At 47.3% G+C, this 26,359-nt stretch overlaps 1 protein-coding gene across 2 annotated transcripts in view; it reads right to left on the bottom strand.

Annotated features, from left to right (window-relative positions):
- Positions 1 to 22,853, bottom strand: part of GNAO1 (G protein subunit alpha o1) — a 169,082-nt gene extending 146,229 nt beyond the window's left edge. Inside the window, exons 1-2 of one of the 2 annotated variants that reach the window (XM_044761536.2) lie at positions 21,876 to 22,853; positions 21,617 to 21,659 (exon numbers count right to left, since the gene is read on the bottom strand). In XM_044761536.2, the coding sequence (XP_044617471.1) occupies positions 21,617 to 21,659; positions 21,876 to 21,993 (161 nt within the window). In that variant the 5' untranslated portion in view covers positions 21,994 to 22,853. The remainder of the gene's footprint in view (positions 1 to 21,616; positions 21,660 to 21,875) is intronic. The other variant, XM_044761535.2, reaches the window with a different exon arrangement.
- Between the last annotated feature and the right edge of the window lie 3,506 nt (positions 22,854 to 26,359).

Here is a 26,359-nt window from a genome sequence, read left to right as displayed (position 1 = left end):
GAGTAGACTCTATGCCCCAGACCCAGAGAATGACTGAGCAAGGGATGGTAGTGAGGGGGCCAGGCCAGCGCCAGCAATGGGACAGACACACCCAGCAAGCAAATGCTGGGAAGAAGATGATGATGTGGGAATTATGGGGCAGCTCACGGACCTCGGGTTCGGACAGAGACACTGCTACTACCTCCCTGAGACGGCAGAGGAGGAGGCCTTCCAAGGCACTCTCATCCCTAAGAGGCAGGAACCCGTCTGAAATCAGCACCCCCAGGCTGAGGGTAGGTTTCAGCATAGCACTGCCCAAACATCACTTTTTGTTCTACCGTCATGATTTTTATTGCCCTTTAAAAACGACCCTGCTGGGGCCAGCCCCGTGGCTGAGTGGTTAAGTTCGCGCGCTCTGCTTCTGCGGCCTGGGGTTTGCTGGTTCAGATCCTGGGCACAGACCTACACACTGCTCATCAAGCCATGCTGTGGGGGTGTCCCACATAGAAGAACTAGAATGACTTGCAACTAGGTTATACAACTACGTACTGGGGCTTTGGGGAGAAAAAAAAAAAGAGGAAGATTGGCCCTGAGCTAATATCTGTTGCCAATCTTCCTCACTGAAAAAAAAAAAAGCACAAAAAAATGCGCTGCTTCCTTTGACTTCCTCCTACCCCATAATCATCCGTAAAACCAGAGTTTTGATGTGTTAGGGACCGTTTGTCCTAAACCACGTTAAATAAACATGCCAACACATGTGTTCACTTGTATATCACTACAGCATCGGGCTACACTTGGGGAAACCTGCCCTGTGCCTCTGGTTCCCAGGGATCTGCACCTTGACCCCAGGTTTGCTTGCTGAGTGTGTCCAGGGCTGAGGCCACACCTGGGTCAGCAACCCTGAATTCGGTCTACAGGCCCAGCCTCAGTGCTCGTGGTCTGGGAACTGCAGGATGGGAGAGCAGGCGGCAGAGCCAGGACCAGCGATGAGAGCCTCCCCACTCGGGGACCAGCAGCACGAGCGGCCCACACTCCCGGGATGCTTGTCTCCCAAAGACCAGCCAGAATGACCTGTCCTTCTGAAGCCATGCAGAGTCAAACCACTTCACTCCTGGAAGGGCTCCTCCCCTCCAATGTCCCTCCTCTGTCAGGACACACACACAGGACACTCCAGTCCCCCCGCCCCAAGCAGCTGGTCTTGCAGGGAAATAACACAGTCCACACGCCCACAAGACAAAGATGTGTGCATGTTAGTGATGGAGCATTCTTTCTGACCTCTACCTTTAAGTGAGACCACTCTCCAAATAACCACAAACCCCACAAGGGCACCCATTTTTCCAGTTCATTTGCAGCTCCAGCTACACAGACCTTGCGGTTCCTCACACACACCAGGCACACTCCTGACATAGTGCCTTCACACCTTCTATTCCCCCTGCCTAGAACACTCTTCCCCCATTGTACAGGGCTGGCTCTCTCACCTCCATCAAGTCTTTGCTCCAATTTCTCCAATGCTCCGTGTGGCCTTCCCTGACAACTTTTAAGACGTGTAACCTCCCCTCCCCATTCCCTGCCTTATCCTTCCCCGCTCGCATTTACCACCAGAGGGCCTAGCGCAGACTGTATCTGTCTGTCTACAGCCCGCCTCCCCCACTAGAAGGTAAGAATGCTCCTTGGGCATTTGGGATTTGGTGTGTTGTGCTCAGTTCCAACACCTAAAACAGGGCTTGCCACACAGTAGGAGCTCAATAAATATCTGCAGAGTGAAAAAAAAAAAAAAGATTGAACAATAACATTGGTGAAAACCACTGTAACCAAATGGTTTCAAATACTTTAGTATAAGGACTACAAACATCTGAAAACAGCTAAATTCACATCCTGTCTTCCCGAAAGAACTGCTAGTGTGGGTCTTGACTAAAAAGTAGCAACTGGGTCTGGCCTGGCTTCACTGAGTGACCTTAACTTCTCACGCAGGTGAGCAGAAACCCTGGGGATGGGAGGGTTCCTGGGGACGGGCCTGCCCATCACGCAGTCTGACTCCTGTGTGCCCATGTCCACTTACAGAAAGGGCCCGGCAGAATGCTTTTGCCATAGAGATTCTTCATACCAGCCTCCTCGCTGGTGAAGCCAGCCCCAAATCTTCTGTAACAAATGACAGTACATCACTCTTATCTAGAAGCTACTTGTGCAGCCGTTTCTGCGAACTGAAACCCTGCCAGGAGCCATGAAGGGCAATGAAGAACTCTGAGCACCGGACTGCACAACAATAGCAACCTCATCTCATCGCTTATATTTGTAGAGCATTTCACAGTTGCCAAGGCATTTTTACATACTTAACCCTGTGTCATAAGGAGGCAGAAATGCAGAGACGTTCAGGCACTAAAGCACAAGCACTCTGCTCTGTGAAGAGTTCCTCAGGTCCTCGCTTATATCCTATTCATTCTTGCCTTACACACTACTGCTACAAACCCAGTCATTTGGTCTTCCAGGTCACTGCAGATTCAGAGCAGAACAAGAGAAGGGAAATAACGCTTGAGGTAGGAACACTGAAAGAGCAGGATGTGAAGGATGACAACAAGTGAAGAGACAGGAAAATGATATAAAGCACATCAAAGCAGACGTAATTGCATTCCAGGTCCATGATGCGGGGTTGGGGGGGAATACTCTGCGCACCAATTGCCCTTAGGGGCACTGGTGATTTTCAGCACAAAGCAATAATAAAAAATAACTCGGGGCCATCAGGACAAAGGTTAAAACTGTGTATGGCATTCACCTACTTTTGGTAACACCAAATGACTACTTTCTTTTGTAAATGTCCCTCCTAGTTCTAAAACTCTCCCTGAATTGGTAAACAGGGTTTGAAAAGAACATTTACATTTTTTAAAAAAGTGAAACCCACTCTCACAAGTAGCAGTGTGACAGGACTTCCTGGCTTTTCTCAGTTGCGAAAGGCCTTCCTGCCATCAATCGCCAAGTAGCCTAAGTCTGCACACTCACATTTCAGACCCAGGCTGAAATCTGCAGTTTGTCCCTCCTTTCTCCCTATTACTCCTCATTGTTTAGCTCTGGAGTTGCATAATTTACAGTCAGCCTGTGAAGGGCCGTGTGTTCCAGAGTAGGAAGCTGTCATCCTGAATAGAGCGCTGCTGGGCTGTGTTCACAAACAGAGCGTTTCACGATTCCCTTGCACAGCCAGCAACAGCAAACCACCTCCTTGCATGCAGGCAGCTCCTGACAATCAGCAAGACTGGGGGAAGGGTGCCAGGAAGGACTCAGCCATAAATCCTCTCCAGTCTACTGTATAACAAAGCAGGGTCATAAAACCCCAGCCATACTTTCAAGTCAGGACTGAAACAAGATGCCCAGGGCAACTCCTAATTTGGTTCCCAGAACCCAACAAGTTGTGAACTAATTTTCTCGGTTAAGAGGGAACGGTGTAGGGGGGCAGGGGTGGAAACTGACCTCAGGACTTTGGGTAGGAACTCAACCCAAGAGTTGACAATAAGCAGGCCTGTGTGAGTCCAAGGATGCTGGTACAGCTTTATTAGAGACGGCCCCAGATCTGCACAGGGCTGGGGCCCTGGGAGACAGCATGGTGGAGGGTAGGAGGCCCAGGAAGCTCTATGAGTGTCTAAACTTGAATGCAGAAGACATAGAGACCGTACACGCACGACAGAGCAACAGGACTCCTCCCACTCTGGCATGTCCTCTCTGTGACGAACCAAGGTGTGACCCTGAAAGAGTTTTTTGAATAACCCCTCTGAATCTCACTTTCTCATCTATAAAACAGGGAAAACCAAGAACCTGCCTCCAGTGAGATTAAGCTGATTGTGTTTATTAAGCATCTTTTTTTTCTCTGCTTTTTCTCCCCAAAGCCCCCTGGTACATAGTTGTGTATTTTGGTTGTGGGTCCTTCTAGTTGTGGTATGTGGGATGCCGCCTCAGCATGGCCTAATGAGCGGTGCCATTCAGTGCCCAGGATCCGAACCAGTGAAACCCTGGCCCGTCGAAGTGGAGTGCACGAACTTAACCCCTCAGCCACGGGGCTGGCCCCCTAAGAATCTTAAATAATAGGGGTTCAAAAAATGTTATTTCTTTCTCCCCAACTGGCTTCTCTCAACTCTTCCTGAATATTCTCCTTTGGGAAGTTAAGGAGAAATGGGACCACACTAATTCTCGCTCTGTTACTAGCTAGCTATGGAAACCTGGACTGGCTGCCCCCTTCTCTGGGCCTCACAATCTACAGATTAACCATTAGAATTTATATAAAAATTAAGTAAGGTTGATGAATACAAAATCAATATACAAAAATCAATTGTATTTCTATATACTAGCCACAGAAACAAAATGCAATTCAAAAAAAAAGAAGCAATTACAAGACCATTGTAAATATCAAGTATCTAGCTATAAATCTAACAAAAAGTATATAAGACTTCTATAGGAAATATTATAAATATATATTTTTTAAGGAAGATTAGCCCTGAGCTAACATCTGCTGACAATCCTCTTCTTTTTGCTGAGGAAGACTGGCCCTGAGCTAACATCAGTGCCCATCTTCCTCTACTTTATATGCAGGACACCTACCACAGCATGGCTTGACGAGCAGTGCCATGTCTGCACCCGGGATCCGAACCTGCGAACCCTGGGCCACCAAAGCAGAATGTGCAAACTTAACTGCTGCACCATGGGACCGGCCCATATAAATATTTTTAAGATAAATTATGATAACCTAAGTAAATGATAAACCATAACATGCTCATGGATCAGGAAGACAAGATGTAAAGATGCCAAATCTTAAAGATGTCAATTCTACCGAAATAGATTCATAACATAAACTGATTCTAACATTTACATGCAAACACAAAGGGCTGAGCACAGCCAAAAGACTCATGAAGACCACCATGGTGCAGGGGGATTTGTTAAACCAAATATCAAGACATGCTAGAGAGCTACAGTGATAAGATAGTGTGGCACTGACACAGGAACAGAGCCCAGTAGAACGAAACACAGAGCCAAGAAACAGGTCCCTGCAAATATAAACATGTGCCTTCTGACAGGTGGCTCTACAGAGCAGTGACTGAAAAAATGGCCTTTTCAACATGCGGTGCTGGGACAAATGGGTATCCACAAAGGGAAAAAATGAAACTGGACCCCTATCTTACACCACATACAAGAATCAATTACAGGTGAATTAAATAATAAATGCGAAAGGAAAAAAGCTTTAAAGCTTTTTGAAGAGGGTGAAAAAATGAGGACAGTTTTTGGCACCTCAAGATAAAAGAAAGATTTCTTAAACAGGACACAAAAACAGCAACCAAAAAGGGGAAGGTGGAAAAATCTGACTACATTAAAAATAAGAACACCTTTTTATCACAGTACACCATTAACAAAGCGAAAAGACAAACCAGAGAACAGGAGGTAATATTTTTAATGAATAAAACTGGAAAAGGACTAGTATCCAGAACATATAAAGAACTCCTACAAATTAATGAGAAAATTACAGCCTAATAAAAAGAGTAACAAAAGTACAAGTGCTTCACAAAAGAGAAAATCCAATGTCCAATAAATATATGAAAAGCTGTTCAACCTTATTAGTAATCTAGAATATGTAAAATAAAACCACAGTGAAAAACAACTACTTACCTTTCCATTTGGCAAAAATTAAAAAGTCTGACAATACTAAATATTGGCAAGGATTTGGAACAACAGGAATTCTCTCTGCTAGAGGGAGTGTAACAAGGAATAACCATTTTGGAAAACAAAGTGGCATTATTTAATATAGTTGAAGATTCCCAACAATTCTACTTCAAAGAACTCTTCACAAATGCATGTGGCTCAGGATATAGATCTACAAAGGGACTGATAGCAGGATCCTTCATAACTGCCCAAAACTCAAAATAACCCAAAAGCACATCAATGAGAGAATCTAGGATAAATAAATTACAGTATAGTCATAGCTGGTACATAACAATGAATACTATATAGCAGTGAAGTGAATAATATATGGCATATTCAGGAGTATATATAAATATTTGTGAATGCTACATAGAAAAATTATAAATATTCATATGACCAATGCTATAGAATACTATACAGCAATGAAAATGAATGAAGTACAGCTATACACAACTTGAATATTACAAACACAATGAAAAAGATATGACAAAACATAACAGCATGATTCCAATTATAGCAAAACCAGGCAAAACTAAACTATATGATGAGGATACACACACAGGGCATACATAGGTGACAAACTCTGTGGAAAAGCAAGGAAACACCATGAAAGTCAAGCTGTAGTGAATGAGGGAGAGAGCTGTGATCAAGAAGGGGTATTTAGGGACCTTCTTGGGTACTAGCAATGCTCTAGTATTTTACCTAGTGATGGGTACATGAGTGCTTGCTTTTTTAAACGAACACACATTTTGCTTGTATGTTGATTTAAAAAGGACAGTTTCAACGTTGCCTCCTCCGGGAAGTCTTCCCATACCCCACAGTGAGGTAGGTGCTCCCTCAGCATTTTCCACCTCTCAGCTGGCTGCAATGCTGATTAACTGTAAGGGCATCTCCACCCTTGAGGGCAGAGATGGAGCCTGTCTTAGCTCACCATTATATCCTGTGTCTATACAGTGTTGAGCATGCGGTGAATGCTCAATCAATATTTGCTGAATTTACCAATGACTGCATTCAAGGATCTGAGTTGGTAAAAAAGTAATTGATCCTGGACCAATCAACTGACAACCAGTAAGAATGTACTGAGTGAGGCGATGGAAGGAGACATACCTGGAACAAGAAAAACCAGGATCTAGTTTCATCATGTACTGGCCACAGCACTTTAAATAAATCACTTTTTTCTCTGATAGTAAAAATGACACAAATAGCTACTATTTACTGAATTTCAACTATGTGCTAAGTGCTTTTGGTTGGTTACCTAATTTAATCCTCACAGTGTACCTGCATTGTGTTTATTTTTTTTTAATCTCTTTTTAATGATTAGGAAACTGAAGTTCAGAGAGATTAAGTAATTTTCCCCAAATCACACTGATAGCCAACAAACGGCAAAGCCAAGGATCTCCCAAATTTATGCTTCTCTAACATTGCTATACTGACTTCTTTTCACTTCAGTTTCTTCATCTACAAAACGGGGCTTCAGCCTTGTCTGTACAGCCTGACGAGACTTTTGCAAGGCTCAAAGGAGACGACGACTGTAGAAGCAGCTTGTAAACTTTCAAGCACCACTGAAATGTAAGGAAAATACCACATAAGAAGCATCTACCACGGGCCACACAAAAGCAGCAGATGGTTTCTACCCACATCGGGCTTTCAAGCCAGTTGTAAAGGAAAGCTATGTAAACAGGAAAACTAGGAACACACATCAATAAACTGATGTAAGGAAGCCACCGGGAACAGCACATGACACAGCTAGACTGTGAGACCAGCAGTGAGCGGTCGGGCTGCGCGACTGCACGGTGGTCCCGTTTCCACGCCTGCTCCCGGCCGGCCATCTTCCACACAGCAGCTGAAGGCACCGGGTAAGGCTTACTGCAATTCCTTCTTTATTATTAAAAAAAAAATGTACATTTTATAAATCAGATTTATTGAAGTATAATTTACTTACAGTAAATTCACCCATTTTAGATATAAAGTTTGAGTTTTGATAAGCATAAACAGTTGTGTAACCACCACTATGGTTAATAGATAGAATATCTCTATCACTTCCAAAAGTTCCTTTGTGCCCCTTTGTAGTCAATCCCTCCCTCCCACCACCCCTAGAAACTACTCATGTGATTTCTGTCCTCATGGTTTTGCTTTTTCCAGAATGCAGAGAGATCTTTTTAATACATAAGTCAGGTCACCCCCTGTTTTTTCAACTCTCCATGGCATTCAGAATGAAACCCAAATGCCTCTCTATAGCCACCAGGCCCTGCAAGTCAGCTCTTCCTTGCCTCTTTTATCCCATTTTGTATCACTTTTTCTTTCCTACAGTCCAGTCTCATGGGCCTTCTTTTTGCTCCTTTCTGCCTCAGGGCCTTCGCATCTGTTATTTCCTTTTCCTCAGATCCTTCCTGACCCACTTTCTTATCCCTCATCTTCTCCAACCACTCACCACTGTTTAAGCCCAATTTCCCCCTTTAGAACACATCAGTACATGAAATGACCTTGCTTAGTCATTCACTTGTTTACTGTCCATCTCCGTTCTCTAAAACTGTAAGGGCCTTGAGGGCAGGGAGCTTGTCAGTCTTATTAAGGTCTCTATTCCTAAAAACTTAGAAAATGCCAACACATGGCTGGTCTTCCACTGGAATTCACAGAATGAACAAACACGTGCCAAAGAAGTTAGGAACAGTGAGGCCATGTGGTTGAAACCCTAAGGGAAGGGTTCAAAGAAGAAGCAGGCCTTATATTGCACATGGAGAAAAACGGGCGGGTAGAATGGCCACTGCTCAGAAGCAGGTTATTCCCAGCACCATCCAAAGTCCCCCACTGACAGGGCCACAGGTGCCAGGGACACAGAGCTGGTGCCTCTCTGCCCTTGCCTCTGGTTCTCTCAGCTTGTTCCTCCCGAGGCTGGGTCCCTCCAGCTCTCCCTCACCCACCCTAACTGGAGCTGCCCCACACAGCCGGCTCAGGCTCACAAGCCTTCTTTCTCCCATCCTCATAATTCAGAGAGAGGGGGACGCCCAGGGTTGTTGCGTCTTTGTGTTCTGGAACCACTTTCCACCCTCCTCCCCGTGGCAGAGCAGCACATGATCCTGGCATGGTAAACCCTGCCGGTGTTACGAGACAACTCCCCACCTCGCGGGGCTCCACGCCCTCAGCGGCGAGTATACGTGGACGCAACACGCACTGGTTTCCACAGTTCCCTGAACTGATGTCCCAGTTTTCTTTCTCAATTAGCACTAGAGTTCTGAAAGCTTAATTTTGTTATAATTCATTATCTCAGTGGGGGGTGACTAAGGGGGAAGGCGGGCAATTCCTTTGCCACGAGAACATCTGTTTTGTTGGACAGCAAAATTTAAATTATGACCTCAAGAATCCAGCAGAAGCTTATAGCTCATTTGGTCCAGTTTCCTAATTTTTATGTGAAAAGACTAAGTCCTAGAGAAGTTAAGGAACTTTCCTGGGGCCACCAAGGTACATAGGGACAGAGCTGGGCCAGAACTCAGGTTTCTTTATTTCCAGTCCAGACTTATCTCCATGGGAAAATTTTTCTTAAGTTTGGCTTCTATCCCTTTCCCGCCACTGAAGCTGCTCTTTCAAAGGCCAGTAATAACCTCAGGCACCAATACAGTGGCCTTTTCTCAGTCCCTATCTAGCTGGGCGATGCCACGGAACAGAACCCTGCTCTCCACACAGAACTTTCCGAAGCACATTCCCTCCCTTGGGGGCTCCACATGTGGCAGGGTCCTCCTCCTGCTCCTCTGGCCCCTTTTCCCAGTTGGAGCTACCTGCGGGTCTACCAAAGGCAGGCTCCCCTGCTCACGTCCACGATGGGGGCTCCTTCCTTGGGGCCCCCTCCTCCGCTCCATCTGCATACTCACTTCAGGGACGCTGTATTCAATCTCATGGCCTTGCCACACAGGACACCTGAGCCCAATTGTCCTTCCAGCCCTGACCTCTCTTCTAAATGCCAGAACGACTTCCTAAGAAAACCACTGAACATTGTGGGCTTAATGCCAAAGTTATGCTGCAAGGACCTGGAATTCGTGTTTGTGGTGTGGCTTGCCATCTTCCCACTGCCACCACTCTCCCTGCTTCTAGGCCTCCTAACTCCATCACCCAGGTTCAAAACTGGGAGGACTTCTCTGATGCCCTCTCTTCTCTCCTCATTCAACTAGAGAGATACCAGGTCTCATCTAGTCTGCCTCCAAAATCTCTCCCCCATCCAATTCCTCATTGTCTTTCCCAGCCTAGTTCAGATTATGAAAATCTCTCTTCTGCTCTTGAGCCCCTTATCCGGTCTCCCTTCTCCAAGTACTCCCGACGTGGCACCCTCCTACCCTACCATGGAGGGTAGTGCTCCCTACTACGTATTTCAAGCATATACCCCTTAACAAAAAGACCCAGCAACCCTACAGTCTAGGCCCCTCTTCCTTTCAAAGACCCCTCCTCTTACTCCCACAAGCTCCCAACTCTTCAGTCGCCTAAGACTGCCCACAACTCCCTGATGGTGCCCTGAATGTTTGAGTTCTGCTTTTATGCTTTAGCTCATACTGCTCCTGTTTTCCTGGAAGCCCTGACCCTTTTCATCTGGATGATTTTGGTTGTAAAGGAGAGAATTCCAGCCCAAATTAGTTTACGTAAAAGAAGAGACTTATTGGTTCACATAACGGTCAGCTTATGAGCCAGCTTCATCAGATGTCCCTCTGGCTTCCTCTCTCTCCTCTCTTCTCCCCATTCCCTCCCCTATCTCCCAATCTCTCAAAGCCACAGTGTGTCCCATGATAAGCAAGCTTCCTCCTTGCAGAGAGTAATGCAGATGTGGAAAGATGGCCACAGACAGCTCCAGGCTTTCATCATTATAACTCAGTGAGGACCTTGCTGGGATCCCAGATGAACAGCTTCTTTCTCATAGTGCCTATAAAATTCCAGAGAAGCTCTCTGACTGGCCTGGCTAGAGTCACATCCCATCCCCTGGGCCAATCACTGTGGCCAAGAGAACAGGATTTTGTGAATGGGAAAGGCTGCGTCACATGCCCACTTCTGTCTTCAGACAGCAAAGGCAGTGAGGGGCAGCCCTACTGGAACAGCCTAGAATGAATGAAGCTGGGCAGAGTAAAACAACAAACAACGGGTGTCCACTGAACTCTCATTTCTCCACCTAGCTGCCTCCAGGCATAATCCCGAGCCCTTGTCCAAACTCAACTCCATCGCTGCCTCTTCTGTGCCCTCACAGCAATGATTTGTCTCCTCCACTTGATTCAACTCTCTGAGGGCAGGAACTGGATCCGCCAGTCATCAGTGTAAGGCCCCATGCAAAAGTGTGACCCCAGAAAATTCTCACTGTCTGCAATGACTGTGTCCAAGTATTTGTTTCTGGAGTTATTGCCTGATTCCCCTGGGACTGACGTGCTCACCACTGAATCTCCAAGCACCTAGAACAGTGCCTAACACACAACAGGTGCTAGATAAACAGTGGGTAAATGAATAAATGAGTGCTTTGAATAGAATAAAGGTTACCAGTCTTTAGTGTGCTGGTAAATGAGCACAGCTGCTGTTTAATTCTTCCCACTTCACAGAGAAAAAAATAAATGATAAGGCAGGAACTCCTTCAACTTCTTGTTCCCTCCATCCTGCCCCCCAATTTCTCTACCCACTCCCATCCTTACTGCCCTCCTGTCAGTCTCAGGGAAAAAGATACACATTCATGTGGAGATCAAGCCACAGTCCACACTCTGCACCCCCTCTCTGCCCACCCTCTTGGGGCTCTGCTCCTTCTAACACTTCTTTCCCATATCTTCAACATCTCCCTCCATCTGGGCTCTTTCTTTACAGCTTCTCAGTGGATCCAAGTCCTGCCATGCTAGCCAAGGGAACAGTAAAAAGAAAGCTCTCCCAGAGCCCTATACCCTCTCTCTCTCCCTACCTCTGTCCCCTTCCTTCTATAGCCCAGATTTCTTTTCCAAGAGTCTCCATTCACAGCCTCAACTTCCTCAGTCCCACTTACTCAACTCCCACTACCATTGGCGTTTCTCCTGCAACTCTATTGGAACTGCTCTTGCCAAGGTCACTAGCAACTTTCCAGAGCCAGTGGACACCTGCCAGTCTTCACTTATTTGACTACTGCAGTATCCAACTCCACTAACCACTTCCTCACCTTCTTGAAACTCCTTCCTTCCTTGGCTTTCATGATGCTGCTCTATGTAAGTTTCTTTCCTATCTCTCGGCTCACTCCTCAGTTTCCCTCACAGGCTCCTCTTCCTAAGCGATTCTCATCTCCTGGAGCTGGGGTGTGTGAGTGTGGTGGGAGATGTATCCTCGGCCTTCTCTCCCCTTCTCACTCAGATTGGTGAGATTACCAACTTCCACGGCTCTCACTGCCCACAAACACCACAGAATTCCAAATTGACCCTTCTCCCCAGGTGCGTTCTATCTCCTAATCCACATATCCAACTGCCTGCCAGGGATCTCCACTTGGATGATCCACAAGCGTCATTGACATGACCAAAGTCAGTCATCATTTTTCTCTCTGTCTTCCCTCTTGCTCCCGCATTTCTCCATCTCAGAGAATGACACTACGATCCCACCTGTGGCCCAAGCCAGGAACCCTGGACTTATTCTTGTCTACACCCTTTAAAATTTAGTTCCTCCTCAATGCCCTTTCAATTGATCATCAAATAAGTTCAATTATTTCACCGCCCAAATATCTCCTAAGTCTGTCTCCTTTTCCCACACCCACTGCTTTAATTTAGTTCTTAATCTTTTCTACCTGGATCACAGAAATAACATTCCCCATCTAGTCTCCTAACGTCCAGACCTGACTCCCTCCTGGCCTCACAGGTGATCTTCCTAAAGCACAAATGCATCCAGCCACCCATTTCCTTAAAATCCTCTGGCGGCATCTCATTATATTCAGAATAAAATCCAAAGTCCTTAGCATAATAGACAAGGCCCTTCATCTCTTGATACTCCTCTTACATACTGTGCTCTAATCAAACCAAATTATTTTATATTCCCAGTATGTTGCATGTGGTGATATGTCTTAGTGCCTTTGCACATGTTGGGCCCCCTACCTGGCATTCCGTTTTTCCACCTAGCTAACTACTCCTTGTTTTTAAGACTCAGCCCACATGTCATTTTCTCTTTGCTGACCCCTCTGAACTTCCTGCCTAGAGAAGGTGCCCTTGGTTCTCCCATAGCTTTATGGCACTTCCTGCCCTGAAGTGTAAGAGTCTTTTACATGGAGCTCCCTGTAGCCTCAGTTCCTCAAGGGCAGGGACTGAGACCTTCCTCTCTACCTCCATGACACCATGTATATGCCTAGCACACAACAGGCCCTCAGTAAATGAAATGCTTATGGATGGACAATTGGATTGATGGATCGACGAATGGATGGATGATTAAATGGATGGATATCCTACTATCTTGTCTTTCCCAGGTCTTCTCCAAGCCACCTGCTTCCACAAAAGCCAGAGCCTTCAGTGGCAGCTTCTCTCTGCTGCCACCTACAAATGGCCCACACTTCTGAGGCAGGAATGGAAAATGACTTTAGGAGCTGTCCAGATGGTGGTTAGGGAACAGTGGTGTCAGAATCAACATGATACCTGATGATGACCACCACCTCCACACCTCCAGAAGGAACCTAGCACCAATCGAGCACTTGCTATGCTCTCAGCTACCGACCTCAATCAAGACTGTTGGCATCCCCTTTGCTGGTGGGTCCTGGGTCCTGGTCTGCCAACTCTCAATTGCCTATGCTGGGGGTGGTCTAGTAAGAACTGTGTGGGGTTAGAATGAAAGGACATAAGTTTTGGAATTAGACAAATCATGGTCTGAAACCATTGCTGTCACTTACTAAGCTGTGTGGCCTTGAGCAAGCCTCCTAACTTCTCTGAGCCTCACTTCCTCATCTGTAAGATGGAGTTGATGACTGCATTTCCTCATAGGTTGACGTGAAAAAAACAAAGATAATGGATTGGATTGAAAATGATGAACACAACCCATGACCATCAGAGGCTTTCAATACTATTATTCTGGCTTATGTAGAAATGAGTCTGCATTCCTTGTGCACCTCATTTCTTCCTCTCCGTTCTTCAACTAACATTTATTAAAGCATCTCCTTTGTGCCAGACATTGGGTTCAGTGCTATATTATGAATAAAAGTAAGTCACTATCCCTGCTTTAGGGAGCCCTGGTGGGGAGAGGGCACCCAGACTAACAAGGGAGACAGACACATAAACCTAATTAATTTGCAGCGTGTAATAAGCATTAGTGCTCTGTGACCCTGGAGGCAGGTGACCCAGGGTTGATTTTACAGCATAGAGACGCTGTCCCCTTAAGTAATGATTTTCCATAGAAGATCCATCTGTCAGCTAAGACCTAGGCAGAGAAGCCAGGGTACATCCTTGGCCATGGAGTCCCATCCTTACATATTATCCCCTTTTCCTCTTTTCACCATTCTTGGTTGCGAAATCAAGAGAGTAGGGGGACAAATTCAGGGCACTGACTATTAGCCTTGTAGGATTTTATTTTACTTTAATTTTTTGGTGCTATGAAAAGCACAATGTTTTTCCTTTGCTCTGTAAAGAAAATTAGAACTAAAGATGGCTCAGCAGATAAAAGCTGTGGGCGGTAAATACTCCCACTGTTCCCCGCTGCGTGTCAGGCTTCTAGGTTTCTCTTTGCATTTACTGCACCTTAGAGCTAGAAACCTGACAGAGGCTTGAGAAATTCTATGGGGAAAGTCCATATCCTCATGAAGAGATGAACAACTGAGGCTCCGAGGGGCTGAACGACCTGCCCGAAGTCAAGTCAGAGAATGAGACACAACTACCACACCCTTCTCCTGATCCTCCCCTTTCACTGGTCCGCCAACCTCCCAACTCCCTGGACCTTAGGCACCTGAACCCAGACAAGTTTCTTCACATGTAGCCAACCCTGGTGGAAGCCAGGACTGTCTCCATTTCTAAGCATCCTAGAAGCCACAGACAAACCACTTCTGCCTCTAACATGTCACTGGGTCTTTGCTCCCAGAAACATCCTGTTTCTTACTAACAGGATACTTTCAGATCCTCCTCTTTGGTTTGAGAACCATGTCTGCATGAAAAGTTTGGTTAGAGGTGGTTTTCGCAAAATGCCTCTCAGGACTACGACTTTCCTGGCTGACAAAGCTTTGTGGTTGAAGTTGCTATTCTGCTGTTATCTTGGCCTTAAAAGAGCTTTCATGGGTACCACCTACCCCCACAGGATGGAACCATAATTGATGCTTTATATTTAGAACCTTGTGTCAAAGACTTCAAGACCCTAAAAAGGAAGGTAAATCTCCATTTCATAGACCACTCAGAACAGGAAAGGAGCTTGAGGTACCCAGGGTCTAACTCTTTCAGGAAACAAAGTCCCCAGAGAGGCAGGGGCAGAGCTACTTGTCTTGACTCCTGGTCCAGTGCTCTTTCCCACTCTCTGTAATATCACTCCAGCCTCTAGGGCTGAAGCAGCTGCGCCATCAAAAATGTCACATCAGTTATGACAACACAGTGTGTTATATAACTGGTGCTGCAGAGCAGGCAAGGGGAAGAAGCCACGAGCACGAAACACAGTGCCCCCCTTCTGGCTCTCAGGGCAGCTAAGTCCCACATACTTGAGAAGAGAACTCCATATGGGAAGGGAACACCCACAAATCAATTAGAGGAATAAGAAAAACTATAGCTGACATCTCTATGATGATTTCCATGTTCTAGAAAATGTTAGAAGGGCATTTCCTAAATTACATCATTTAATGCTCACAACAACCCTCCTATGTAGTTATTTTTATTATCAACCCCATCTTACAGGCAAGGAAATGAAGGTGCAAAAGCTAAGTAACTTGTTTAAGGTCACATGTCTAGTTGGTGGTAGAGCCAAGATCTGAAGCCAGGCAGCCTGGTTCTTAATCACCTCTCAATTTTAGAGAAGTGTGCCAAACTGCTTCTCTAAGTAGGAAACTACCTATTTCTTTGAACTCATAACAGGCCACTGCCCTTCCTCTCCATCCCCCCTAAGCTAATGGCTGATTTGTTAGACAGTTTCTTTTCTAACCAGTATAGTGCATGAATGAGAGGCAGGGAATAAAACAAAAATATGAGACAAATTTGAACAAATTCTTAGAATGGAGATCATCTGAGCGCCTTCAAGCTTTTTCTGATGATGTACTCAACAAGAAAGTGAGGTGGGAGCCAGCCTGGTGGTGCAGCGGTTAAGTTTGCACGCTCCGTTTCAGCAGCCTGGGGTTCGCTGGTTTGGATCCCAGGTGTGGACCTATGCACCGCTTATCAAGCCACACTGTGACAGGTGTCCCAAATATAAAGTAGAGGAAGATAGGCACAGATGTTAGCTCAGGGCCAACCTTCATCAGCAAAAAGAGGAGGATGGGCAGTGGATGTTAGCTCAGGGCTAATCTTCCTCAAAAAAAAAAAAAGTGAGGTGTAGCACCCTTCTCATAGCATCTTTTAACTGTTTTAAAATCCATGTAGTATGTATATACACACACAAACACACACACATAATTTTTAAAATTTTTTTCAAAATCAAAAGTTGCTCTTTGCTAGTGTCAAATTTGGGGGTAATGCTTTCCAAAATGTTTTTTCAGTTTGAAGTCATCCCCTCACCAGCTTGTCTACTGTCTTTCAGATCAAGATGTGCTCTCCTGATAAAGGTCTGTCTGGCTTCCTAAGAAATGAGAGACTGAAAACACCCTGAGATACAGGGAGCCAAGTCCCTGCATCCAGAGGGACTGAGCACATGTCAGAAAAATAGGGCCTTATTCTACTCATATGAAATCTCCAGCGTTAACAGAGATAGGGTATGTGAGCAGCTGAAAGACATGAGTGATCCTGTCCTATCTTTAGCAAAAGTGGCATGCCAAGAAGCACAATATAATCTGGGGAGTTCCAAGTGCTAAAGAAACAAGACAGTACTCGGACTCTGGCCACAGTACATCTAACCTAGCCCCACACATAGAGGACAGAAGTTTTGGGTTCCTCTTGAGTCATGTCAATCCCACATGAAGTTTCAGTCATTTAACCTAATCAGCAACAAGCCTTTCAACAAGCAGACAGGTTCTATTTCAAAATCCAACAGGTAACTGAGGTTCATGAATTCCACAGCTGATTCCTGAGATGAGGTGGATTGTTGGCTAGTCTTCTGGCAGGAAGGTCTGCTGGTATTTACAGCTCAGTGAACAGTAAGGAGAGAGAGAGAGAGCACCATCCATCAGCAAAGGAGAACTCATCTGCTACTTGATCTGACATTCTGTTCGCACTCATGCTGTCTCCAGAGAGCAAGGTGCATCCATTTGAATAAACATGGAGACAGGAGGAATGGAGCGGGGCAAAGCAGCCAACAAGATGATTGCAGAAATAACAAGTCCACAGAGCTAGAGGAGTAGCTCTCAGTGGAGCCCCGCCTCAACACGGGACCCTTTAGGGATGTGCAGGAAACAGCCTTTTAGACGGCTGCACTTTTACAGAGTAATGGCTGCAAGTTGCCATTCACCTCCACTAATGCCTGCCACTTAGTAGGCGCTGAACAGCAGTGTGGTGAATAAACGTGAGCTTGCCCTGAACCTAAGCCAAACAGGAGGCAGCCTAATTACAAAGTCAGGGTCAGCTGGTAGGAGGAAACCACCAGCTTTCAGCAGCAGGTGATGTCTTAAAACTGCCTTCCCTGACGGGGTGGGCTCTGTCCTCACAATCATATCCCACTGGAAGGGCTGAGATATTTGTATGAGCAAGTATGTCTTTACCAGGCAAATCCTTAAATTTGTTTTACAATGGCATTGAGCAGGAACCTCGGGAATGAAGGCACATCCAAAGTGCTCCATTTTACCGTGTCCATTTATGAAAAGCCTACCAGCTAGCAAGCCATGCCTCATTGCCACCTTTGAACTCTCTATCTTCGTAAAAGTCCACTTAATGCTCCAAAGACAGACACCCTGAACACGACAGCACAGAAAACTCAACATCTCAAATGAGGGCAAACTGTGGTGCCCATGGCAACTCCACAGTTCATTTTACATTTTCATCAGGTAGACGTCCAAGCAGTTGTCACTATTTGCTCAGAACGGGAAGTCACTTAAAGCGATATTCCGCTGATTTCATACTTCATAAAATATAATTCTTTAAGAGATTTCTCTGGAAAGGTTTTGGTAATTAAATAAAATTAACTCTTCCTTTTAAAAATCTTGATTAGTCTAAATGACTAAAAGAGTCCCACTGATGGACTGCAAAAATGATGACGCTGTATCACAGATGAGGTCATAACCTCCTAAGAAGCAAAATTATTTAAAATGCCATACGTAAAAAAAGTCACTGATTAGTCATGGTATGTGTAAAATTATATTTGTGCTGTCTCAATTATCATTGTTTATTTCTCAGTACTGAAATGTTTTGGATTGTCTGACAGAGCTCCCAAACACTAGTCACAATCACATACACAGAGAAACAAAAACCACAGAAAGCTATGTTCAAATGAAATTTTTAATAAAATATTCAGAATCGGGCTTTTAAAATGACAGTCTAATCTGCGGCATCTCTTAAGTGGATGCAAGTTTCCTATTACAACATGTATCAAGCAAAAGAATTTCAAAGGTCAGTCTCCCAGCAATGTTCCTAGGCTGATGGGGGTGTTAACACTTCGTTCTAAGCTGCATCTGCGAACCAGACCCTTCTCATATAACTTCAGTTACTACGAGCCTATACGGAAGCCTATTTGTTCTTCTAATCATCACACCACAACGTGGATGAGAATGGAGACGGAACGTAATGGCTCTTTGCTCTTATGGAAACGCTGATTAAAAAGGATCTGGAGATGTCTGAATATGGATATTCTTCCTCTCAATCCAACAGGCTGGGCTATTAAACCCCGGTCCCCATTAGGAAATCTGCAAGTTCTCCCAGGGCCTCACCCACAGAGAACTCTCTCGTTTCCTCCGCCCAGGTGAAATAAAACAGCGTCCTAATTAATTCGTATCTACAGCCTGATAGGTTGATCACCAATCGCATGGCACAGGCAAGTCAAAAATTGCTTTCTGTAAATGCCACCTAGCTTTTGGGGCCTGGCCCCACCCACAGGACAGTTCTCCTGACTCAAGCGACTCTCAGTCGAGTGGCAAATGGTAAAATCATCTCTGCAAGGGAGGGCTCAAAACAATTTGTCACTAGGATACAGTGACACCAATCCCACATTTTGTGGTTAATAAAACAAGTCCTGCAACCAGCTTGGCGCAAGGCCCTGATCTGACTTATTTCAAGCCAAGCTGGAGGGCTCCGGGGAGAAGCTGCCATTCATGGACGCTTCCGGAGGACAGGACGCCAGGGTCCCTCGTGGAGAAGCTGCCCTGGGCCAGGGATCTTTCCGACCCGCCTTTTGAACAAACTAGCCTCCTTCCTAAACAGAGTCGCTGTATTGTTTTTTAAAAATATTAATAGTTTTACCTACAAAATCTCAGTGTTGCCTGACATTTTTCTGCAAAAAAGCGTCCTGTGGGAGTGAGAAGAGTGCAGGGAAAAGAGAAGAAATGATCGAATATCTGATTCAACCACCTCAAACATCAAACGCTTGATGTTTCCCCCCTACTCAGTGTAACCCAATACAAGTCAGATAAGCCTTTCTTGCGAAGGTCTACATACAGCCTTCATTTAAGATTTCCTGCCCCATACACTATCAGGAATTTTCATTCTAAAATGGCACACCTATCTCCTCAGAGAGCGCAGCACGCTTTGAATAAAAAATGCGATGTACTCTTTGGGGGGACTCGGTATATAATTTTAAACTTCCTATTAAATCAACCTAATTTATGGGGCCTGTTCAGGAAAAGCAGGTAGGGAGTTGTTTTGGCAGATGCAAAGTTAATTTGCAGACTCTAGCGTATCCCCTCCTTTCTTTCTCCGCCCCCACCGCCGAGTGTTTCCGAACGCCTTCGGCCCCCCCCCCCCGAAGCGGCTCGGCTCTCTCCGCCGGGGCCTCGACTTGGCTCCGAACACTGCCGAGTCCCTCCGAGCCCCGCGCCCAGCCCGCGCCGAGCCGAGCCGAGTGCCACCGAGCTGAGCCCCACCGACTTTTCCTGCCTCGGCTAGGCGCTGTCCACCACTCGCAACGCCTGAAACCTCACCCAGCTCCGGTGGCTTGGGCTTCTACCCGGCTGAGCCCGCCACTTCAGATTACAGCCTTCCGAAGTTTTGAAACGTTCCCCTTCGGGAGAAAGGGGCGGCGCTGCTTGCATCTACCGACCTGCAAGGGCTCCAGGCAGATGCAACATGCACCTTGTTGCAAAGAGCAATTCCCCAGGCCCCGCCTCCCCATCTATTTGGGTTGCACAAGCTCCAGAGAAGCCCCAGGCCAAATTACCCATGGCTCAGAGGGGTGCGGCGAGCCGAGGGGGCCTCTGCAAAGAAAGCTCCAGGGAGCTCTCAAACAAAAATAAGCACATGTCAAGCAGCCGGATGAAATTGTCTCCGAGTCGCTACTCCCTACCATCATGGCGCCGCCTAGAACCCGCTTGTCATGCCTGTTACACATGCAAGATTTTTTGCATCTCGGTTCTGAAACCGCAAGCATGCTTCGTCTCCCACCCACCTTTCCACGAAAGAGGTTTTTATTTTCCATTGTTTTCCTACGGGATGCAATTACTTCGGCTATTCTGTCAAGTTGAAGAATAATCATTTTTGTTTACTGCACAGCAACCCCTAATTAGGAGCTGTGTGTGCACCAAGGTGTCACAGCAAAGCGACGTGGAACCCTCGCTAAACGGTCTTAACGAACTCCTCCGTCCCGAACTGACAGGCCAACGGAAGCAGCAGGGCCTGGAGGCCCTGCGGGCACGCACCCCTTTCCCGCCGGCCACCCCCTCCCCAAGCAAAGCCGCCTGTGGGCTCTCCAGGACCTGCCGGATGGGGCAAGAAGCGAGCCCGAGAGTGGGAAGGAGGGGCGAGGCTCTTTATTGAGAAAGTGTGGAAGGGAAGGAATATCCCATTTTGTTTTAATTTTCAACCATCACTCAAATCCACCCCCAGTTAATTAGGAGGGGAAACTGATATCTAAGGTAGAAGGGGGCGGCGGCAAGCGGGCCTGAAATCCGCATTGTGGATAGATTACACAGAACACGGCCTATGCAGAGTGTAAATAAATACATTGATAAAGGCCATAGAGTGAAGGAAACTGCCAGTGTCAGGAGAGCGAACGCTGGGAGGGTGGGGGAGGAAGGGGGGGGCAGCAAGGGGCGGGCATTCAGCCTCACAGCCAGCGTCCCCCTTCCACCTCTGCCTTGGATACAGCTGTGGCAGTCACATCCGCTGGGAAACCCACCTCCTCCCCTCCCACATGCCCCTTCCCCTAACCCTTGTCCTCTTTGGGGGGTGGGGGGGGGGGTAGGTGGCAGAAACCACAGCCTCCAATTCAGCACCAAATCCATGAACAGCAGACACTTGATCCTCCACCCCCAGCCTAGGGCTGGGTCCCCTCCATGTTTTAGCCAAGTTCAAAATCACTGCCCCAGGAGGACAGCAGGGGGAAGTGGGATTATGGATGTGGAGTGGGGGGTGGAGGGAGGAGGAGACAAAAATAGAGATAGAACGAAACAGAGACACAGAGACAGAAATGGAGGCATCAATACACACGAAACACCCCACGAGCAAGAGTAATGATCATAATCATGCCAATAGTGTGATGTTCTGATCAATATGGCGGACACTGTCATTCATACAACTACAGGCTCTCCCCTTCCCTTCCCCCTAAAAAACACCCACCCGGGGAGTTGGGGTGGAGGACCCAGAACCAACGTAGGGCGTGGGGGAGGGGAGTCAAATCCAGGTCTGTGTGTGTGTGTGTGTGTGTGTGCACGAATTAAAAACTGGGCCTGGAGAGCAATGTGGAGTGAGCAAGGTAACACAAATGATAAAAAATTATTCTTAATATAAGTACAAATCCCAATGCCACAGGGACTTACTTCATCTGCTTCACAATGGTGCTTTTTCCTGATTCTCCAGCCCCTGTTGGGACAGACAGGGGGGAAAAACTGGTGAGTGTCAGCTTAGGGGAACAGGGGGGGCAAGGGATAAGGCATGCGAGGGGGTGGGCGATCCTGGGCACATGGTGGTGCCAACTCGGGACCAGGTCTTCCTGGGCGCGAGTCGGGCGGGGGAGCTGGCGGAGGGGATGCGGAGGGGCCGGGGTCGGGGGTATGGGGGTGGCAGCCCGGTCCTTACCCAGCAGGAGTAATTTCACGTCTTTGGCGGCGCTGATGCCATCCTCTTTGAGGTTTTTCTCAATCGCCTTGCTCCGCTCGAGGGCGGCTCTCTCCTCTGCGCTCAGAGTACATCCCATGGTGGCCCCTTCCCTGCCACAGCCCGCACGACTCGGCTGGCACGGCTCCCCGGCTCGGCGCGCCCCCCACCCCCCCAGAGAGCAGAGCCTGGGCTCAAAGGGGAAAAAATCACGATATCCTCCCCTTGGCTGAAAACAAAAATGTCGGGAAACCAGAAACCCCCAAAAAGACAGCCGCTAACAAGATTCCAGCAGCGGAGACTCGCGGTAGCTGGCGGGGCTCTGGGGGTGTCGAGGCGAGGGTGGCCGGGGTCTGGGGATCCGGAGCCGAGGGAGGAGGCGCCCGCGGTCCGAGGAGGCGCGGGCTGCAGGCACTGAGGCTTGTGCACGACCCAAAATAAAATAATAGTCGAGGCAAGAGCCGCAGCCGGAGCCGGCGGAGGGTGGGGTGGGGGGCAGGGTGGGTCCTTCTGCCGCTGATGCCGGAGGAGGCGGCGGCGGCGGCGCGGGGTGTGCAGGGAGTGAGTTAGGGGGTGCTGCTAGTGCATGTGCATCGCCGGTCCTCAGCCGTCGGTGCGTCCGCGGCGCCTTCGCCGACCCCCGCGCGCTGGGCAGGGCTGGGCAGGGGGCCGGGCCGGGGGCAGGTCTCTAGCGGGAGGCGGCGTCGCTGTCTCCCAGAGCTCGCATCGCTCAGTGGAGCCTACCGGAGAGAGAGGGAGAGCGCGAGGGAGCCGCGGACAGCCGGGAGCTCCAGGGGGAGAGAGAGAGAGAGGGAGAGAGAGAGAGAGGCCGGGAGGGAGGGGAGAAAAAAATGAAGGGAGAGCGAGCGCGCGCCACAGCGGGGCGGGGGAGGGGGCGAGTGCGCCAGCGGCTCTGCGCACCCCGCACCGCCAGCCGCCCGCTGACGTCAGCAGGGCCGCGCGCCGGGCCCCCGGGACGGGGAGGGGCGGGGAGCGGAGGAGGCGCGCGCGCCCGGGCCGCGTCAGCCGGCGGCGGCGCGCGCGGCGCGGCCTCCCCTCCTCCAGCGCTGCCCTGGGTGGGCGCGTGCGGGGCCGGGCGGGGGCGGGGCCTGGGGCCGGGCGCGCGCCGGGACGCCCCGCCCCGCCCCGCGCGCCGGCTGCGCTGGCCTCGTTGTCAATGGGCGCGCGGGGCTGGTTGTCCGCGCGGCGGTCAGGTGGGTGTCCGGGCTCGCGGCCCGCGCCGCCTCGCTCGCTCTCTGGCCTCCTCTCCATCTTGGCCCCAGCAGCTTGCCTTGCTGGTTGCTCTCCTGCTGCTGGGGCCGTAGCAGCCGAGGCCGAGTGACCTCAGCCAACGCGAGGAGAACGTGGGTCCGAGTAAACCTGCGTTCCGGATAATTCGCCTATGGGGCATGGGGGCGGATTCGGATTTTTCGCTTCCTGCGTCCCGCAGACATTTATTGAGCACCTAGTATGTGAGAGAGGAGGCTGTGGGGAGAGGAACACATTGGGATGAGACAAAGCCAGGGCCTGTTCTCCCGGAGCCTCCCCTGCCTCCCTTTGCCATCGCGGACCCTGCTCCGGCATTCCCGGCCATAGGTATCCGCGCAGGAGACACTTCCACCCTGGGAAGCTTTCGAGGGGAGGGACAGGTTTTCCTGCGAGGGAGCTTCCAGCAAATGCTTACTCCCTCAACACGAAGTTTAAACGCTTTTGCTCATTTTGGACGATTTAGCTTGGTTGAGGTCTTTGCACTGAATTCTCTTGTCCTGCCCCTTCCCGAACACAAATACCTAAAATGAATTTTGAATAGATTTTTTGGTGAGAGAAGAAATTTTCTCCCTTTCTTCATCTTTTAAATCTCTTTTTCCCCATCTCTTTTTAAAATAAATACCCAGAAACCCAGGTCAGTTACTCAGCGTACAGCTAATCAAATACTGAGGAAACAAGTGCACATTTGCCAAAGATCGCGCATGTTCTGGGTGGTCTCTGAGATTTTGAAGAAACTGGTTCTCCTGCACAAAATGGTTTTACAATCAGTTCCACCAGACAGCCCCAGGGGCCCTTCTAGAGGAAGGGGTCAATAGGAAAGGTTGTGTAGGGATAAGAGAGGCAAGTGGCCAGTGGAAAAGGTTTTTTCTAACAGCTAGGCATTTCTGTGGCTCTGAAGGCAAACTTGTTTGTTTCAACAATAGAAAAAACCACCCTTGCTTTGGAAATGTTGCCCAGCCTAAAAATATATTTGCAAAGCGGGGGGCAGGGGGGAAGTGCAGTTAAGGCCCACCCAGAAGAAAACATTTTTTCTCCTGAATCTTTTATTTCCCAGCATGGGTTTGCCTCATTCTACAAATAGCTGTCGGTGTCAAAGTTGTACGTAGTATAATTTGTACGTTTAAATTTGAATCACATTTACATATTCTAGGAAACCCACAAAGCACTCTTATAAAGAATTGTTTTATAAAGTAAATAATTTACACCCCCCAGTCTCCTTTTGTGTGTCTGCGTTGGGGAGGGGGTGGCTTAGGGGATAAATCTGGTTTGCTTAAAATCAGAGTATCATTAAAAGTCAGCTTTCCAGATCCAAAACAGAGCTTAGGTACCCAACATTCTACAGAATTTGTTGTTCCTTCTAAAGATTGCCAGGATGATTATGCAGATCTATCAGATAAAAGGAAAAAAAATTCAGCAAGCTTACCCAGATTCTGCTATCCCTACAAGGTTGCATCTGAAAGATTGAAGAGGTGAGAATACAACCATTTCATTGCAGATGGTGGGTCATAGTTTACATTTCAATACTCTTTCATATCAAGTAATTTTTAATTTAAGATCTTAGGCTCTTGGGGCATTGGGGCTTGTGTGATTGAATCAAACTATCCTTGATTTTAGGTGTATTTATTCCTTCTTGGTATCATACCTGGTATGGTGGAGAACCAAACCTGTCTTGTCTATTTTTCTTTCCTCACTCAGTACTTATTAAGCACCTACCTACCATGTACAGGGTAATGTTCTAGGTACTGTAGATGTTGTACTTCAGGTTTGTCTACCTTGTTTTCTTTTTCTGAGTCACTTTGCATCTTTATGGTTGGGCTTCACAAAAGACTAATAATAATCCACTTCGTCTGTATAATGCTTTATAGCTAAGACGGCACTTTTTCAAAAATTATCTCATGTGATCCTCCCACAGATCCTAAGCCTCAGTGAGGCACCGTGGTGTGGGGAGAGTCATGGCCGAGTGGGAAGAGCCTGGACCATGAATGCAGACCAACCTGCGTACCCATCTTACAGCTAAGAAAACTGAGCCTTTGAGGGGTCGACTAACTTGTTCAAGGTCACAAAGTCATTAAGTAGTAAGCCAGTGCTCCTTTTACAGGTTTGCAGACTATTTGAGAAATAACGTGTTATATAAATATATGAAGCAGGCTTCCTAGACTCAGAAAGCTTGCAAACTCAGAACACACTCATATTCTGGTCCCCCTCAAAGGAAGTGAAGATGAGAACATCCCAGTTCTCTGAGTTATTAGTGATTAGATAATACCACAAGTGTTTATTTTGTCCACAATTAATTCCTGCGGGAATAGGGAAATTACAGTCCTGACATCAGGATTGGGGGACAGACACTTAGATCGAGGACAGATTCCATTTAGCTTCATTTCATATGATCCGCAGAATTATATTTCTCTGATTATTGCTGTTGGCCAGAGAATAACGCTCATTTACCCCACCCTCAGTCAGCTGTCCCCCTTGCCACACACACTGTTCAGCATATTTTTAATTTTAAAAGTAGGTAACTAGAATGTTTTATATTCTCTCTAAAAGGAACAACAGCAAAGCCGACATTAAGTTGTTTTTTACTACGTATGGCTCCTAATTCTGGAGGACAGTAATTTGTGACATAAGCAAGATTCCCTGACTGTGACTGACAGAATGTGGGCTCTCAATAGATGAACTGGATTTCCCTGTTTGTTACTTTTTGTGGTTACTTTAATTAAATATGCATGTATTGACAATCTACTATGTATAATATATTGCTTTAGACTCAAAGAGAGGTTCAGATATAAGAGCTTAGAATCTTGAAACCCCTGGAATGCTTTCTCAAAACCATTCACATCAGAATCAACTGGGTGCTTGTTAAAAACTCAGTCACCCGTATTACTTCTACCCAGTTGGAATCTTCTGCAATCTGCATTGATAATCACTCCCAGGTGATTTTTGTGTATACAAGGTGCTAGGTCTTATACAGACTCTCTATATGCCAATTAATTCTGCTGGGAACTTACTTTCTTAAAGTCCAAATATCTCACGTATCTCTGAATTCAACTTTTCTTTATGATTACTAGTTTTTTGTATTTCTGTCAAAGGAAAAATGATGAAATTTGAAATTATGAAAATTACTGTTCCTCATGAACACTACTGTCACGGGAAAAAAATAGGCTGAAACGAGCTAAATGAAACCAAACTAAATGTTAGGT

The sequence above is a fragment of the Equus asinus genome, chromosome 28 (assembly GCF_041296235.1).
Source record: "Equus asinus isolate D_3611 breed Donkey chromosome 28, EquAss-T2T_v2, whole genome shotgun sequence".
NCBI lineage: Eukaryota > Metazoa > Chordata > Mammalia > Perissodactyla > Equidae > Equus > Equus asinus.
Note: the sequence above shows the minus strand (reverse complement) of the source record. Positions and strands in the feature narration are given on the sequence as shown.